The sequence below is a fragment of the Hyaena hyaena genome, unplaced genomic scaffold (assembly GCF_003009895.1).
Source record: "Hyaena hyaena isolate Hyena2069 unplaced genomic scaffold, ASM300989v1 scaffold_333, whole genome shotgun sequence".
Classification (NCBI taxonomy): domain Eukaryota; kingdom Metazoa; phylum Chordata; class Mammalia; order Carnivora; family Hyaenidae; genus Hyaena; species Hyaena hyaena.
The window spans coordinates 348,338-366,264 of record NW_024080963.1 but is presented as its reverse complement, the minus strand read 5'-3'; the positions used below and the strand labels follow the sequence as shown (position 1 = coordinate 366,264).

The 17,927-nt window shown below is 43.0% G+C and overlaps 1 protein-coding gene and 1 non-coding gene across 4 annotated transcripts in view; both read right to left on the bottom strand.

Annotated features, from left to right (window-relative positions):
• TBC1D9 (TBC1 domain family member 9) overlaps positions 1–17,927 on the bottom strand; it is a 115,972-nt gene that overhangs the window by 16,770 nt on the left and 81,275 nt on the right. For all 3 annotated transcript variants that reach the window (XM_039249156.1, XM_039249155.1, XM_039249157.1), the window contains 8 exons: positions 17,098–17,268; positions 16,387–16,537; positions 12,771–12,985; positions 10,289–10,406; positions 8,014–8,299; positions 7,565–7,694; positions 753–851; positions 539–607 (listed from right to left, as the gene is read on the bottom strand). In XM_039249156.1, coding sequence (XP_039105087.1) covers positions 539–607; positions 753–851; positions 7,565–7,694; positions 8,014–8,299; positions 10,289–10,406; positions 12,771–12,985; positions 16,387–16,537; positions 17,098–17,268 — 1,239 coding nt within the window. The remainder of the gene's footprint in view (positions 1–538; positions 608–752; positions 852–7,564; positions 7,695–8,013; positions 8,300–10,288; positions 10,407–12,770; positions 12,986–16,386; positions 16,538–17,097; positions 17,269–17,927) is intronic.
• On the bottom strand, positions 11,910–12,012 carry LOC120243143. The gene has a single exon (XR_005531233.1). It is a non-coding gene; the product is annotated as a U6 spliceosomal RNA (small nuclear RNA).

Below are 17,927 nucleotides of genomic sequence, written 5' to 3'. Positions count from 1 at the left end.
CGTGATGTCCCTTAACAATTTAACAGAAATGGGGCACCTCGGCAGATCACTCAGTTAAGTGTCCAAATGTGGCTCAAGTCATAATCTCATGGTTCGTGGGTTTGAGCCCCGCATCAGGCTCTCTGCTGTCAGCACAGAGCCTGCTTCAGATCCTCTGTCCTTCTCTCTTTCTGTCCATCCCCTGCTCATGCTCTCTCTCTCTGTCTCAAAATAAATAAACCTTAAAAAAAATCTAGAACTAATTGAATTATTACAGTGAACTCTTTTATTCCCCTGGATGTACATGAATTTTACTTTAAAATTCACCTTGAGGGGAGCCTTGGTGGCTCAGTCGTTAAAAGTTCGACTTCGGCTCAGGTCATGATCTCATGGTTCATGGGTTCAAGCCCCACCCCAGGCTCTGTGCTGACAGCTCAGAGCCTGGAGCCTGCTTTGGATTCTGTGTCTCCCTCTCTGTCCCTCTCTGCTCTCACTCTGTCTCTCTCTCTCTCTCTCTCTCTCAAAAATAAATAAACATTAAAAAAAAAAAGCCACTCACCTTGAAAAGAGCATAAAGCTCTTCTAGCTCATCAATGGTAAAGGAAGTTTCTGTCACAATTGTTCGGACCTGTAAGAAGGCAGACACAATTAATCTCACGATCTCAAAGATGTTATATTGAGAAAGTTCCTGATTTTCTTCTTTTAAATCATCTGTCTGTGAAGAAGGAATTTATGGAGAAAGAAGGCCATCCATTAGTTTTCAAAGGACCTACCACGTTCCGTTTCGTAGTATCCTCCAGTGTCTGGATCACCTTCAGTCTCTGTTTGAATCTCATCTGCTCAATCAAATCTGCCCGGATGGTTCCAAATTTCTGAAAAGGAGCAATATTGGTATTTCTGAGAAATCTGCTAAAGCACACAGTCTGCAAGATTTATGGCGACACAATCCTGACACATAGAAGAAACTGAATTTATCATTTCACCTTATGTTTGGTTTTTATTTACTATACCTATCCCTTCCCACCACCCTCCCCCCACTTACTATTGAAGGAAGAGATTGTGTCCACTGGAGTGGAGGACAGTGCTGATTTAGTAAATGCTCAACAAATATTTGCTGAATACATTGAATTCTCGCGATAATACCAGGAAGGAAGTGCTCTTCTCCCCATTTCAGACACAAGGAAACAGAAGTTTAACAAAAACATTAACTTGCCAAGCCCACAGAACTGGTAAAGTACTCATTGCAAAGTACAGGCTAAAGACAGAGAACTGGGTTTACTTCAAACTGGGCCATAATATGCCTTTGATTAACAAAAACAAACAAAAACATTAGTTATAAGACAGAAGGAAAGTAAATGGCATCTAACCTACAACTGGCAAGGCCATTATGTGCTTTGTCATTGGCTCCCTATAATGACCTTGGGAGTTGGCACTCTTACTTCCGTTTTACAGATGGGAGAACCAAGGTTCAGAGAGGTTGAATAAGTGACCCAGAATTCCACAGGGGCTGAGCTGCAAGTCTGAGGCCCAGACACCAGTTCCAGAACTCCACCACCCACCATTCTGTCCGACAAGAAGTTCCTTCCTGTCTCTGGGAAGATCAGAACATAGATTTTGGAGCTAGACAAAATTTTATTCAAATTCATGTTCTTTGCCTGATTAGCTATTGTGACTCTATGCAATTCGGTTGAGTCTTTTGAAACTCAGTTTATTTCTGTGTCAATGAGACATCAAGACTGTCCTTGTAGAACTGCAGACAGATATATTAACATAAAGTACTGATAGTAGTAACTAATATTAAACACTGGCTTGAAAATCTTTGCAGACTGCCAAAGAAAGAGTTATTTCCTAGCCCGACCTTCAAGGAGCCCTGTATATTTAGTTAACATCTGTTCCTCAACTAGAAATGGGTCCTGCTGTTTGCTAGGCAGGACTCTCCCTTGGCCAGGCCTCTGGGACTGGTCTCAGATGGAACACAATGAAATGCAATGGCCCTTCCATCTGAAGCAAACAGTCCCAATCATGGACTCCAAGTTCCCGCCTGGCTATTTCTGGAGGATGTCTAAAGGAAAATGAGGAATGAGAATGATTGAGTTCCTCTCTCTCTCCCTTAATCCCCCTTTCTCTCCCACCTTTTGCAGGAGCTCTGACTAAACGAAATACTAAATATAGGGCAAACAAAAGGTGGCTCACTCAGTACATCCTGGAGCCAGCATTTCCCATCACCGAAAGCAAGGGCAAAGCCTGGTTGTAATACTTTTCCCTAGGCATTGCACATTTTGGTTCCGTGAAAAGAACAAATTCACTAATGTAACAATACTTTTTCTAACAAACAGAATTTAGTGGTGCGAGTGAGGAAGCCTAAAATTATTTTATTTTCTAAAATCTTCCCTTCCTTAAACAATAAACAGAATTATCCATCTCCTTTACATCCCTTCTTCAACTCAATTTTTATCTGAATGTTTGTGTCCTGTTTCTAATTTTCCAAACTAATTTCTAATGTTTTTAGGAGCTGAGAGGCATTTTCAATGCAAGCTTCCTCTGTTTGCTGCTTTGCCTCCCCCCTTCCCACTCCCGCCCCGGTTGACTTGACTGTTGATGATAATAGCTAACAACTAGGTATTCGGCCCTTTGTTTCATACCACTTCACCTCTCCTGCGTTCTGTCCTCACCATAAGCCTTGAGACAAGGAGAGAAGCTCAGGTAAAGGAATGTGGGGACCAGCTCCCCTCAAGTTCCCAGCTTGTGTTCCCTGGCCTCTCCCACGCCCACCATCACTCCTCAGCGGACGAGAGCTCCCTTCCCCATGCTGGGCAGCCTCTCTGTGATTTCATCCCTCCAAGCTTTCCCTCGCATTGCTGGGGAGACAGGGATGATGGAGAACAAATACAGATTTTATAGAGAGACCACAAGGGCCAGGCTCCATCAAGTTCAGTAGGCTTTTCGTTTCTAAATCCTCCAGAGAAGACTAGAAATATTCAAATGCTGAAGCTTGAAGAAAAAAGGCAACATAAAGCAGTTTAGGCCTTAAGTCCATGATCTGAATAAATCTGCCTACAAGAAGGAAATTTATTGCAACAAAAAGAAGGCATCATTTCTAAAATCCCAAAACTCTACTGCTTCTGTTTTTCAGTAAGGGTATGTCATTGAAATTATGCTCAAAAGTACATTTGAAATGTTAGTTTGAAAAAAAGAAGCTATTTTGGGGAGTGCTTATTTTCCTGGGATATAGAATGGGTTTCACTCTTGTTAGCCAGAGGACTGAGCACCGTTCACACCTGAGGGTCCTTTCTGCGGTCAGAAATCTCCAAATGCCTAAGGTGGTGCCTTGGAAGAGGAGTTTGGGGAAGAGAGGAGAAACTGATGGGATGTGAGTGAGTCTCTGGACTTAACAAAAAATAGCAGGAAGTTGTGCTAGGCTGAGACCGAGGACTAGGGGAGAGATTCTCAAAACTGCTGAAGGAATCAAAGCTATAAATTAGCACAAAATATCAAGCCCTAACTGCTTTCCTGTTAGAGATACATAATCAAGGGTTTCCAAGTGAAATAATATGCTATCTAGAGTTTGCCTGAAAATACTCCAGGAAAAAAAATGACTTAGATGAAAAGAGATCAGAAAAATGCTGATAATTGTTGGGACTGGGTGACGAGTTAATGGAAATGGAACAGGTTATCCTTTGAACTTCTACTGTGCTTGAAAATATCTACACATTAAAGATCAAGAAAGAAAATATTCACACCAGTTGTTGATAACGTATCGCCAGGGCTGAGCATGATGCCTGGCAAAAGATAGGCACTTAGAACATCTTAAATAAAGATTTTTTTTCAATAAATGGATAAACGGCGTTTCTTTTATCTCCTGGGTCTTTCCTCACACAACTGCAGTATCTTCTTTGCTAGTCTATTCCTTCGGCTCTCCCCAGTCCAATGTATTGCACGGGGAGCAGAAATAATGTACTTGAAGAAAACTCCCCTCAGCTTTGAGGAGGCTGTTGAGTGCCTTGCAAATCAATCAGTGGTTTTAAGACTCCTGCTCACCAGCCTCTACTAGACCAACTGACCTCATGTCCACATGTACATTTATAATTCCATCTCCATTCTATCCAGACAAACCCCAGTGGCTCTAGCTTTAATGCTAGAGTGTCACTTTCTAGCTGTGTGGCCTGGAAAACCTAGCTCAACTCCTCTCAACTTACAGTTTTAACCTTAAAATGGGTTAACTTTTACCTGGCGGGTCTGTCTATGAGGCACGGGCACCCCGCCTCAGACAGCGCAGGCTCTCAGTGCGCGGTAGCTTTTGCAGTCTTCATTAATAAGCCCAACACGTAACTGCCAGTGCCGTACAAACTCCTCTGTGTTTTATTAACCACATTCTTTTGTTTCTTTCTTTTTAAATATTTATTTACTTATTTTGGAGAGAGCACAAGCAGGGGAGGGGCAGAGAGAGGAGGCAGAGGATGGGAAGCAGGCTGTGTGTTGACAGGGTGACAGCAGTGAGCCCCATGTGGGGCTCGAACTCATAAGCCTCGAGGTTGTGACCTGAGCCAAAGTCGGATGGTCAACCAACTGAGCTCCCCAGGTGCCCTTCGCCACATCTTTTCTATTAGCCAGCTTTTCTCAGCTTAAACCCACTGGGTTGGATCGTGTTGAACATGAAGAAACTCTGGTGGTCATGTGCTCGCTGTAAGGTCCTTTATTTGTGTGCCCTGTGCCTTCGAGGAGGGGCATCTTGGTCTACAAATCAAACCTGAGTTTTGTCTTTTACTTCTGTGTAACTTTGCAAAACTGCAGAGCTTCACACACAGGGCCCACACAGAAGTAAACCCTCTCTCAAACTGTCTATACAATTCCTTCAGGGGGGTCTTGGGAGAACGTATAACGAACAAGAATTTCTCCATGAGGCATTTATGAATAAAGTTATCATCTCCACTCATCAGGAGAAATCTTGTCAATATCAAGCCAACATCCAGCAACCTGGGGACCTCAAAGCTGAATGTACTTCCAGTATTTTTCCTACTTTTCCATTTTCATGCTAAATTATCCCGAAGCACAGAGATAAACGTGTTGCACGCCTTAGAAAACCGGTGTCCTGCCTTAGTTCCAGCCAGGTTATAACCAGCGTCTGTGACCAGTGGCCCCATTCTGCATTTAGGGCAATGAAGCGCAACCCTCCCCTGGCACTGGAACCCTCTGGGCGACTTTCAAAAAATACTTATTTCTTAGGCCTCATGCCAGAGATACAGATTTAATTGGTCTGGAATGGAGCCTGGGAATTTACATTTTTAAAAGCCCGAGTTGGAAAAAAATTGTAAGTAGTTTTAATGCACAGGCAAGATTGAGAACCACGAATCTGATGGTTAGGAGGGGAAAACGGAGATGCGCAAGAGTTTGTGGTGGTCACTTTACACTGATTTGTAAGGCACTGGGGAGCCACTGGAGACTTATGAGTGGCACGGTGACATGAAGTAGGGAAAACAAAAAAACAGTCATTATGCTCTGAAAGACCAGGTAATATAGGCACTGGCATAAATAAAAGGGGTTGTCTGTCCAGGCAGAGGAAGGAAACTGCTGCTGTATCTTGCGACAGGATGTTTGGCAGCCAAAGGGCCACCATTAGCGATCAGCCAGACAGGATGTAAATGGAAACCAGCCCTTGGTCTTGTCTCCATTCTTTCTTTCCCATTAAAAATGGGTCAAGTGCTGACCTCAGCATGATGTTAGCTTATCTGCCGTCAAGAGCAGAGCTGAGTTTCCACATACTAAGCTTTGCTACTTTGGTCCAGAATTCTCTTAACAATAAAGGTTTCAGGGGATGCCTTTAGAAAAACAACTCACAGCTATAATAATAACCATTGCCTTTAATTACATGGCTCTTTTTCTGGAAAAATAATCATCCACAATTTCCAACAGAGTATTATCCAAAAGTCCTGAGGCAGTGATGTTTTTTACTGCATTATGATAACAACCAGTTTTTGAGAGACTGAGGTGAAATAGTCATCCTTAATCTCTACTAGTGGAAATATAAATCGGGTCGATCTTCATGGAAATTGGATGGTGTGTGCTAGGAGCTTGGAAATAATTTGTACTTTTTGATTTACTGCTATAGATATATTCCTTAGGAAGGACTCTATGAAAATAATCAGAGATGTGGTATTTGTATACAAGTTTATCATACAATATAGAATATATCATATAATATATATATATAATATATATCTAACAATATCATGTAAAGTTGCCATAAAATATTGAAAATTTGGAAGCAACCAAAGTAAATGTACAACAAAAGTGACTAATTAAATGATTTTTGGCGACTCATTAAATAAAATATTAAGAATCTATGAAAATTATAGCTTTCAACAATATTTAATATATTAGAGTGCTCATAGTATATTTTAAGTGAAAACTGGGGTATTACAAAGCACTTTTTAGTAGAGACTTAATTTTTAATTGCATATTACAAATATGAAAATCTACTTTAGGGAAATATAGTGAATATAAGTTTATTTTTCCATAGTTTCTACATTTTAAAGAATAAACATGCATTACTTTTATGATTCTAAAAGATACAAAAATGTTTTGTTCTCAATACATATTGAGTGTCAATGAAGTTTTTTAAAAATAATAAATTATCAGTCTTGTCTCCTTTATGGAGTGTAAGGACATACATTTCTGAAAAGGTTGTTTTAAAGCAACAATTTTTTTTCTCTTTAAGAGAGACTTTCTGACCTCAGCTTGTCCTTCACTATTTGTCCCTTAATCCAAGCTGTTACTAGTTGCAATGCTGACAATCATAGTCAAACACTCTCAAGATATCTGTGAGTACTGTGCTCAGCAGAATATTCATGCTCTTTCTTAATGATCATTTCCATAAATGTTTGCACAGCCAAGGATCAGGAAATGAAGAAACCACTGGGTATCATGGGGACTGAGTCCTCAGGGCTTCACAAACCACCAAACACTACTCAGCACATAACACTGCTTCCTTCACCCCTAGAAGGTTGTTAGTTCTATTCTGAGATTCAGGGCCAGATCCAGGGTCCTCACATACCAGAAGGCATCCTCCCTAGCCAGTCCAAGCATTTGAGAGACACCCCAGGACTCTGGTTCTTCTCTAGGATGGTTCTTCTCTATTCCATCGGTCTTGGACTGAAGAGAACTGACTTGTTTTCTTTAGAGACGACCTGAGTACTTGACCCGAGCACAGAGAGTGTATCGATGTGAGCAGGTCGACTGAAGCATGCCTGCTCTAGAAGCCCCTCCTCAATACACCCAGAGTCGAATCTGAGCCACTACTCTGATCAGGCTTCAGGACAGCCATGGTAAAGAACTAGATGGCGAGAGTTTGTCATGCCATCTGCCCTATGGTGTGAGAGCCAGCAGGTGTCATGGCCCTGTTCAGTTCCTGTCTCTGAAGGTCAAAGCCGTCAGCTGGAAGGCAGCTGCTTGCTCTGCCACTTAGTTATCAGAAGGTGAAAGGAAGCAGGTATACCCATGGTTAGCAATGGAAGCGGGTGCCACACATCAGTGTCCCTCTCTGCACTCTCGGAGCACTGTGCCATTCAGGCAGGAAATGAGAACCCACCTCATAGGACGTTCTGATGAGTCTGAAGATGTCTACCTCAGGGTAGGGCTCCACGTCATCACTGAGCAGGGAGTGGAGGTGAGGGATGGGGGGCAACGTGCTGTCTTTATTGGTCACACTGTCTAAATACCTGGACAAAGAAAGGAATCAGAAGTCACCGAGGCTAATTTGGAATTCTCCCTTTACAGTTCTCTGTTTTCTGCAAACTCTTCATTTTAAAATATACTTTAAAATGTATACTTCATCTGAAGTACCTCCTTAAGAACAGAACAAAATTCTCCTAACTTCTAAAGATGCAGCCTATGAAAATGAATCCTCAGCCACAGACAGGAGTGGGCATGATGATGACCATCAAGCCAATAAAACTCATGAAGCCAAGGGGAAAGGAGAGAGGGCAAGTTCAGAGAAGGAGCCTGAGGTGGTCTGCAAAGTGAGGCTTGGTCCATTACCTTCCCAAAACGGTCATGGCCTCCCCGTCGTCCTTGCAGCTCAACAGTTTGTCCACATTTGCGTCCAGCACAGCCAGGGCCAACTGGAATATCACCTTGATTCCTTCATAGAAGAAACAGTCCACAACCACAACCGCACTCTCAAAGGGCATCACGCTGAGAAAGAGCGTGAGGAACCAAGACAGGGAGATGGTAGAAATCACGCCCAGGTCCTGCATGCAGTCGTACAGCTGCGGGACATAGTCTCGTGCCAGTTCCTCGAAGACACCCTGGTCCACCAGTGCGCCTGCAGCAGAGGCGGGCACAAAAGGGCACAGGTGAACCCACCGCACCTTCTTACCATGGAACCCAATCAAATCAAATGGCTTGACTAAAATAATCCAGCTCACAATTGCTGCTGAGACAGAACTCAGCTCCTTTCTCTAACTGTTCTGCTGCTACCATGTTACCAGGCACTGAATGACTAGACCAAGGTGTCAACACAGCTCAGGCAGCAGATTAGCCATGGGTGTTTCTTCTCTTTCCAGAGTGTTCCTGTCCTGCTTCCCTACCACAAAAGGGCGGTAACACAACTGTATGGGTTGTTGGAAAAGTCAGTTTGGAAAGTTTTCATGATATATAATTGTTTACTTAGGCATGAAATGTATATCTAAGTAGCCTCATTTCTTGGCAAACTCATTGAAAAAAACTCTGGGGTGCCTGGGTGGCTCAGTTGGTTAAGCATCTGACTTTGGCTCAGGTCATGATCTCACGGTCTGTGAGTTCAAGCCCATGTTGGGCTCTGTGGGGACAGCTCAGAGCCTGGAGCCTTCTTCAGATTCTGTCTCCCTCCCTCTCTCTCTCTGCCCCTCCCCCACTCACACTCTGTCTCTCTCTGAAAAATGAATAAACCTTAAAAAAAGATAAAATTTAAAATAAAAAACAAGTTGCTTTTCTGGATGCACAGTCCCCACAAATGAGTTGTTGACTTTAATAAGAATGGGTTTTTTTTTTTTAAGTTTATTTATTTTGAGAGAGGGAGAGAGAGAGAGAGAGAGGGAGCACCCTGGGGAGGGGCAGAAAGAGACAGAGACAGAAAATCCCAGGCAGGCTCCGCACTGCCAACACAGAGCCCGACACAGGGCTCCATCCCAGGAACTGTGAGATCATGAACTTAGCCAAAATCAAGTCAGCAGCTCAACTGACTGAACCACCCAGGGATCCCTTAAATGAGTGTTTTTTAAACTCAAAAGCATTTCAGGGGCACCTGGCTAGCTTACTGGTAAAGCATGTGACTCTTGATCTTCGAGTTGTAAGTTCGATCTCAACACTGGATGTACAGATTACTTAAAAGAAAAAAATGTATGGGGCGCCGGGGTGGCTCAGTCGGTTGAGTGTCCTACTCAGGCTCAGGTCATGATCTCGTAGTTCGTGGGTTCAAGCCCTGCATTGGGCAATGTGCTGACAGCTCAGAGCCTGGAGCTTGCTTTGGATTCTGTGTCTCCCTCTCTCTCTGCTCCTCCCCCATTCATGCTCTGTCTCTCTCTCTCAAAAATGCATAAACATTTAAAAAAAATCTAAAAAAAAATAGCATTCCAGTTGTACATACTCATGATCAACTTACTGACGTTTCTGGGGAATTTTTCCAATGAATCAAATCAGTATGAAAAGGTTTAGAAATGAAGAGCACATAAAACATACAATTTACCACACTAGCAACAAAAAGCTTGCCCTGCTAAAATGAATGTCTTACACGTGAGAGGATTTTAAGAACAGCAACAATTCATTTAAATGTTTACAGTCATTGTTTGCTTTACAATGAAACCAGTTCCAAAAAAAAAAAACTGTAGAAACTTAGTTTTGGATTTTTTTTATTGGAGAGTTTCTCTCTCTTTCTCTCTCTCTCTTTTTTTTTTTTTTTTTTTTGCATATTTCTGTTTTCCACAGATTCCATCCTTTTCATGAAAACATTTTTGGTCAAATCTGTTTGGGTTGATTGATGGTTGACATGTTTGGTGCCGTTCACACATGCCACAGAGTGACACCCACATCAAATGTTTTCTAAAATAATTCCTGTAACTGTGATACATGCATATTCTCTTACGTTCCATGGGGCTCCTTTGTGTACAGTCTTATGTTAATTTAAGCCCTCTCACTCCTATTTTGGGAAACTGGAATTATTTAAAACTCTTTTGGCTATTGGTGACTGGAAATGGAGTTCTAGCCGGCATCTTGGCTCTAGAAGCATCTTCGCTGTGAGCCGTAAGTCAAAATGTTAACTACAGCCCCCACATACCAACAACTCTGGTGTTGTAGTAATCAGGAAGCATGCGTTCACACAAAGCCACTAGCAGCCAGAAAGCTTCCTCCTCTTTGGCATAGAGCAGCAGCACTGAAGTGACAATATTCATGGCCTAAAGGCATGAGAAAGGGTGTCATCAAATATATTTGAAATACAGCATACAGGTTAACATAAGAAATTTTGTTAACCTGAAGAATGGCTGAGTTTGTCTCACAGAGCCAGCCGACTTTATAAGGCCAGATGATAAATATTTAAAGGCTCTGCAAGCTAGGCACACATATTCTTCTAAAGTTTGGTTTTGTTTATATCATTTAGAACCCTTTAAAAATGTACAAACCTTTAGTCCTTGGTCTGGTAACTGTTAAGGGTCTTCATCGACGCTAATATTCACCAAGGACTGAGCCCCTACACACAGGCCAGCCCTTATGCAAAAACTTTGCCCAAAGTCTATTTGACAAAGCTTTCAACTGGCTGAAGTCTCAACATTTTTAATCCCTAATTCATGAGGTAAATGTTTCCTTTTTAATGTTCCATAATGGTTTCTATAACCCAGTACACATGGCCTGAGGCTCTCCTCTGAGAACAATAAAACCTTTCAAATTTGGAGTCCTCACCCACTATTTCCATCCAGATAAGGATGGTAGTGATATGTAACAGTGATTGAGACTCTTAGGTAACCTACTTTATGAAAAGATATTCTCACATAGCTCATAACCTCTCAAGGCTCAACTACTTTAATAGTCCTCTTAATTAAAAAGAGGAAGATCAAAAGATAAATATGAATTCTGTAATTGTAGAAGCCAACTAACTCCTGCACATCTTTTGATCTTCTACAAACCAGTAATCGTTCATCAGACTTCTCCAGCATACACTAAAAAGGAAATTTAGGTCTAATAGGCTTTTTCTTGTAAGTCTTATTATTTTCTCAAGTGTAATCATTATTAAAATTGCACTTGAGAATTAACCTGCCGAATCTAGTACATGATCTGATCGTGGCTGGTTCCTTAGTCATTCGGTCAAGGTAAGTTTGAGGGTCTGCTTCGTAACAGACTCTGGACTGAGTATTGGGGGATGAGAGGGGGGACACAGTGGTGACAGGTTTCACAGGACTTAAATGTTGATGTCAGAGAGACAGAATAAAGATTTAAGATTAATTAATCAGTTTGGGAGTCTATTTAAATTAACTGCTATCAAAAAGGTAAAAAACATGTGGTACAGGAAGACCTGTACTCTGTGTGTGTGTGTGTGTGTGTGTGTGTGTGTGTGTGTGTAGAGGAATTAAGCCTACTTTAGCATTTATCTATCTGTTTATTTATTTTTGTGTAAAGCAGTCATTTAGTAAAAAATACATTATGCCATCTTTCTGGATTGGTGGGAAGTTTGAAGTATTTGTCAACATATTAAAAGTTGTATTTGGTTGTGATTTTTTTCCACATTTTTTGGAGTGCAGCTGACACAGGTTTATACATTATGCTATGTTCACAAGTGTAGCTGCCATCTGCCCCACATATATGTGGATACATTGCTATTACAGTATCACTGACTACATTCCTTATGCTGTGTCTTTTAGTCCCGTGACTGATTCATTCCATAACTGGAAGCCTGTATCTCCCACAAAAATACGGAATCCCTCACAATTTGCGTGTCATCTATGCGCAGGGATTATGCTAATCTCCGTATCGCTCCAAGTTTAGTGTATGTGCTGTCAAAGCGAGCACAGACCTGCCGTAGGTTTTAGGTGGATGGTCAGGGAAGGCCTCTCTGAATACGTGGCCTTTAAGTCTAAAGTCGCATTATCTTGAAGCTTTCCAAATTGTGGTATATGTCCCAGTACAAGAGATAACTTTAGTTGGGGCAGCATTTTTTTTAAAATAGCAGATTCAACATTTATTTTACTGTGTATTAAAATATGATCATAACATAAAATAATTATATTCTCAAGGACGTTATTGCTTAGGATGTAAAGGAGGAGCAGTGTGGAACCTAGAATCCAGAACTACAGGCCTGGAGCTCAGACATGCTCTCTTTTACCTCAAGGAGGGATGCGGGGTGGCTCAGAAAGTAATCAGAAGTTACTTTCCAAGGTCACCCAGCTACACAGCAGTGGCTCCAGAGAGGACACTCTTGGGCACTCTTGTCCGCTAGCTCCTCTGCTCAGTGCAGTGGTCTCAACTCAGGGAGCTTTTGTTCCCCAGGGGGCATTTAGCAATATCTAAAGGCATTTGGTTGTCACAACTGGGGGGTTCTACTAGCTGGGTGGATGTCATTAAACATGTTATTAAACAGCAATGTTATTGAACATCCTACAAAGCATGGGACAGTCCCAAACAAAGAATTATCCGGTCCACCATGTCTACAGTGCCGAGGCCAAGAAATTTAGGTGCAGGGATAGTTCTGTTAACCATTCTTCTTTTTCTCATTTACTTACTGCTTAATAAACAATTAAAAAAATATCTAAACCATCTGTGTCATTTACCTGGCAATAGCCTATATTAGGATTTCGAAAAGCATAAGCTGTTAAGACTCTCCGTAGAGCGGCAATGCCCATCTCATTCTGGAAAGCTGGATGTTCTGGAAGGGAGCGGTGTAAATCCCTCTCAATCTCCTCCGTGGCGAGATTATACTTGCCCATGGACTTCTCCACTAGATCTTCATAGTACCCAGGATGCGTGGCCTTCTCTTTGATGGCACCTAGGAAATACAGACAGATACAACATCCAAAAGTGCAAGCCCTGCCTTTAGTCGGCAGATGCAGCTTACCAGCTTCATGTTCCTCACCACTCAAAGGACACTTGTGAAATAACAATGACACCCCACAGAAGAGGTGGCATGTGGCAATTGTGGCTAGACGGGTAAATTTACTTGCTTCCCTCTTTCGACTCCACTATAAACCAAGTATTTGAAGAGCTCCTGAGGTAGAGGCTTGCAAGCTAAAAATCTGTGTTCCACAGAACTTCCAAGAACAATCCTTGAGGGCTACTTAGAGGAGAGAAGGAAGGTAGCAAGAGTAAGGCGAAGCCCCCTCATCTCAGCCCTTCTCGACCATAGCAGCTTTGCTGGTATTTTATTGGGGTTTTTCTTAAGATTTCATTTGAAAAGGGAAGTTCTGCCTCTTAAAACATGTCCAAATGCTGCTTGCTACCGCATAAGGTCTGAAGAGTTCAAACAGCCATACTGAAGAGTAGGAGGAGGTATCAGAGTACATGGAGCGGTTTGTAGAAGTGCAGTGGGTGGTGTGGGCATTCCTACCAATGAGCCACCCGCATGGGTGGGAGTTTCCCGGGTGGTGGGGATGAGGATGGAGAAATGGGTGGAGAATCACTGGCTTGAGATATTTGCATTTTAATATTCTTAAAGACAGGAAGCCTGTATGAAAATGTCTAGATTGAAACCTAATTAAATATAACTTAGGTAATTCTACATTCTCTCTCTCTATATATACATGTATGTATATATATAAAACACACACATATGTACATGTTATACTACACACACACTACAACACAGGATAGACTGATCTATATTTCACTGGTTAGAAATTAGAGCCCTTGGGGCTCCTGGTGGCTCAGTCAGTTAAGCATCCAATTTCGGCTCAGGTCATGATCTCACAGTTTGTAGGTTTGGGCCCCATGTTGGGCTCTGTGCTGACAGCTCAGAGCCAGGAGCCTGCTTCGGATTCTGTGTCTCCCCCTCTCTCTCTTTCTCTGCTCCTCCCCCGTTCATACTCTGTCTCTCTGTCTTTCAAAAATAAATAAAAGTTTTAAAAAAACTTAAAAAAAAAAAAAAGAAATTAGAGCCCTTGGGATGTCCTGGACCTTGTCAATGACAGTCACCCAGGGAGACAGGCTTCCCACTCACACTTACCCTGGAAAAGGCAGTCTTCTTGACAGCAGCTTAACATGGGCCTTCGCTTGTTCTCAAGGGAGATTTGCAAAGATATCTTACCCTCTGGCCTGCACTTCACTTCACTGGGTACACTGAGCCAGGTCCTGGTATAATGGCCCTAAGAGTCATGAGGAGCAGGGCGGGACCCAGGCAAGGCTCCCCGACCAGAAGCCGGGCTCTCCCCATGGGTGAGCTGGCTTCACATGCACCCCACCTCCAGTGAGCTGGGTGGAAACAGGGGCTGTTGTGTACTCAACAGAGGCAGCAGGGAGCCCGCTCTACCCTCTGGCCTCCATCACCATTAAAGAAAACACTGGGTCTAACTCTAGATGTGTCTCTGCACCTGTGCTGTGTACCACTGTGTACTGTTTCTTGGTGCTGAGTTTGAGTTTTGTTTTCAACCAAAATGTGGCTGTAAGTAACTTCCAATTTGAATAAGGATGAAAATGAAATCTTTCATTAATTATGTCAATGATCTGAATCAAGCTGTCAAGGTGACTAGTTCGCCAAACACAAGGAAGACAGAAGACAGGACAGGAAGGCTCTTCTTGGGCTGGGTTTGTGTAATCAGAGATCATTTGACTCAAATCTGGATTTCTTTTTTTTAACATTTATTCATTTTTTGAGAGACAGAGAGAGACAGAGTATGAGCGGGGGAGGGGCACAGAGAGAGGGAGACACAGAATCCGGAGGGGCTCCAGGCTCTGAGTCGGCTGTCAGCACAGAGCCTGACATGGGGCTCGAACTCACAGACCATGAGATCTCGACCTGAGCTGAAGTTGGACACTTAACTGACTGAGCCACCCAGGTACCCCTCAAATCTGAATCTGTAAATGAGGAGCTAAGGCTGGTTTCCTGAAGGAAAACGAAAAAGCCATATGAATAAGGAGAGAACAAACTAGTTTTTCATGAAACACATAAAGCCAATTATTTTTCAGGATTCTATCCAACTGCTGAGATGTTAATACATCTCATTACGGCCAATTACCATTTATATCTACTTTTAGAAAGAGATAAAGGTTTGGGTTTTTTTTTTTTTTGGTTTTTTTTTTTTTAAAGGCTTTCCTGTAAGTCTGGTAACTATGCTTTTAATTTTAATGTTATTTTTAGAATAAAATGTTTTTTTTTTAATGTTTTAAAAATTTACTTCTGAGATAGAGAGAGAGGGGGTGGTGTGAGCAGGGGAGGGTCAGAGACAGAGGTAGATACAGAATTTGAAAGAGGCTCCAGGCTCTGAGCTGGCTGTCAGCAGAGCCCCATGGGGGGCTCTAACTCACGAACCATGAGATCATGACCTGAGCCGAAGTCGGACGCTTAACCGACTGAACCACCCAGACGCCCCTAAAATAAAAGGTTTTGATAACACACTTGTGTTAGACCACCTTAGGGTGAAATACAAATATTCAAATAAGCTTATTTAAATGATTAGATCTCAGGCCTCTAACCAGGTAAAGTACCTGATTTATAAAGTCTGGTGACACCAAAAAAATGCCCTGGATGTTCATGACAGAACAGACACCTAGATGGTTTTGGCAGGGAGGAAGGTATGATGAGCCAAGCCTGAAGCATCTCTGGTCTCCCTCAGGGCTCAAAGGTCTGACCCCACAGAGCTTGTGTGTGGGCATGAGCCTCGCTGAGGACCCACAGGTCCATAACACACCTTTCCTGGCCTTCCTGTGTCTCCAGCTTGGAGTGTTAGTGTGATCTGGGTGGGCCTTCAGTTCTAGTGCACATTCTGGCCTCCCCTTCACATCTCCAAGTGATAACCAGCAAATTTAGGAGAGGGCAGAACCCAAGCATGAGGCTTTCTCATTCCTCCCTCTCCTCACCTTCATGATGGCTCTGAGCATGTGCCACACTTACACATTCTCAGTGAAGTGGATACAGCAGGGAAAGGAACAGGGGCTTCAAAAATCACAAAGAATTATACTCTTTCCCTTCGGGATCTCTCTTCTTCTAAATCGCATTCGTGAAGGGATGGAAGAGGTTATGCAGGGTTGGGAGATGGTGGCTTCAATATCTGGACAGTTGTATATGCGTTCTGTGTTTTTACGGAGGGACTTCAACACTCCGGGGAGGAAAGGGGATTTAGGGCTAAACCGGAGGGCTGCGTATTTGAAAGAGCCCAGGTGCATGATGGGATGCGAAAGGGCAGCGCTGAGGTCTTGCACACCCTAGGGCCGGTACGCCACCCCCCGGGTCCATACCTGAAAGCAGCAGCCAGAGGTCCCCCCGCATGCTCTCCGGAATGCCCTTCAACACCAGCTCCCGGGTTTTTTCTGTGCGGTACATGCAGATCCCTTGCCCATACTCGGCAAAGTGAATTTTCCAAGCTTGCTCCTTCAAGAACTCTTTGGCCTGAAAGGGATAATGAAACACTACTACGTGCCATTCTCTGTCCATATATCAGAGATGGACAGGAGACGTTGGCAGGAAGGTCAGAATATCTCCCCTGGTGGATGGATAGAACTCAGAAGGACAAAGAACTCAGATTTTCTGCACTCCTTCCCTAATTGGATGCCTGAACCACAGCCTCTGGTTCTGCCTTGACGCTTTCTAGACCAGACCTGAAATGGGTCAGTAGAATGTGAATTAGATTTATGGCTTTATGTCTACACCTCCAAGTGAAAGTGAGTTAATGTTTTTAAATGTGGGCTGAGAAATTACATACTCATTTGTTGACTGACTTAAACAATAAAGATGAGATTAAAAAAAAGTCACCTGGAGATGCCATAACTCATTTCCTTCTGTGTAGAAGCCGTTCTACAATCTAAAGAGAGATTTAGATAAAAATCTGCTTTGCTTATAGGAAAATGTTTATTTACACAGCTATTTATCAGTTTTCTTTTATTAAAAAATATTTTTAAATGTTATTGTTCTAATGAAGAAAGTTTCAGGCAAGAGCAGGAGGCACCCACCAGCTTCGGGTTGAATTCCTCGGGAGACCGCCGCCGATACATGGTCATCAGGGTCTGCGTGGCCGTGGGAGCGCTGTTGCCGTTCAGGTTGAACTGGCGCTCGCCATCGGCCTCGGAGCTCGTGCTTCTCTGCGGGCTGGAGGAGACAAGGCTGCTGGGCCGAGAATACACCTGCCGAGGGAGGGAGGGACAGACAGTGAAAGGGTTTGGGCCGCAGAGTCTCCTTCTTCAGTGTCCTCTGGACAGACATCCGCAGCTACATCATGGTCCCACACTGTTTCCTGCTATGTGAAGACACAGGAGGAAGGCAGCAGTCCAGCATCTTGGCGGGGATTAGACAGGCCCGTGGGTCATAGAACACAGAGCTTCAGTGCTCAATATGGGTTTCCTCTAATTTTTGATGCATTTTTGTAACAAACTGGTTGGCTGTTAGCCTCCGATTGGCATGCAGACGAAGCACGATGTGGCTGAATCAATTGCTTATTGACAGAAAGACCGCCTCCTCGGGCCCTCTATAGTTTCTGATGCCTACAAGATCCTGGGTAGACAGGGGCAGGGATGTTCCTTGTGAGGTCAGCATCTTTACAATATGTTTTAGCTGCCAATTTCCCTGGATGTTGGCCCAGGGCCTAATTCAAAAGGGACACAATATTTTTTTATATACAAAAAATAACAAAATCATCATAGTGATGTTGCATTTCAGATTTGAGACTTTATTTAGTGACGTCTGTGCATTCCTGACAATGTCACCATAGGGACCAGAGTCACTTGCTATGTAAACAAGACAAATCACTCAATGATTTCTTCACCTGCAACACAGGAGGGTGAAA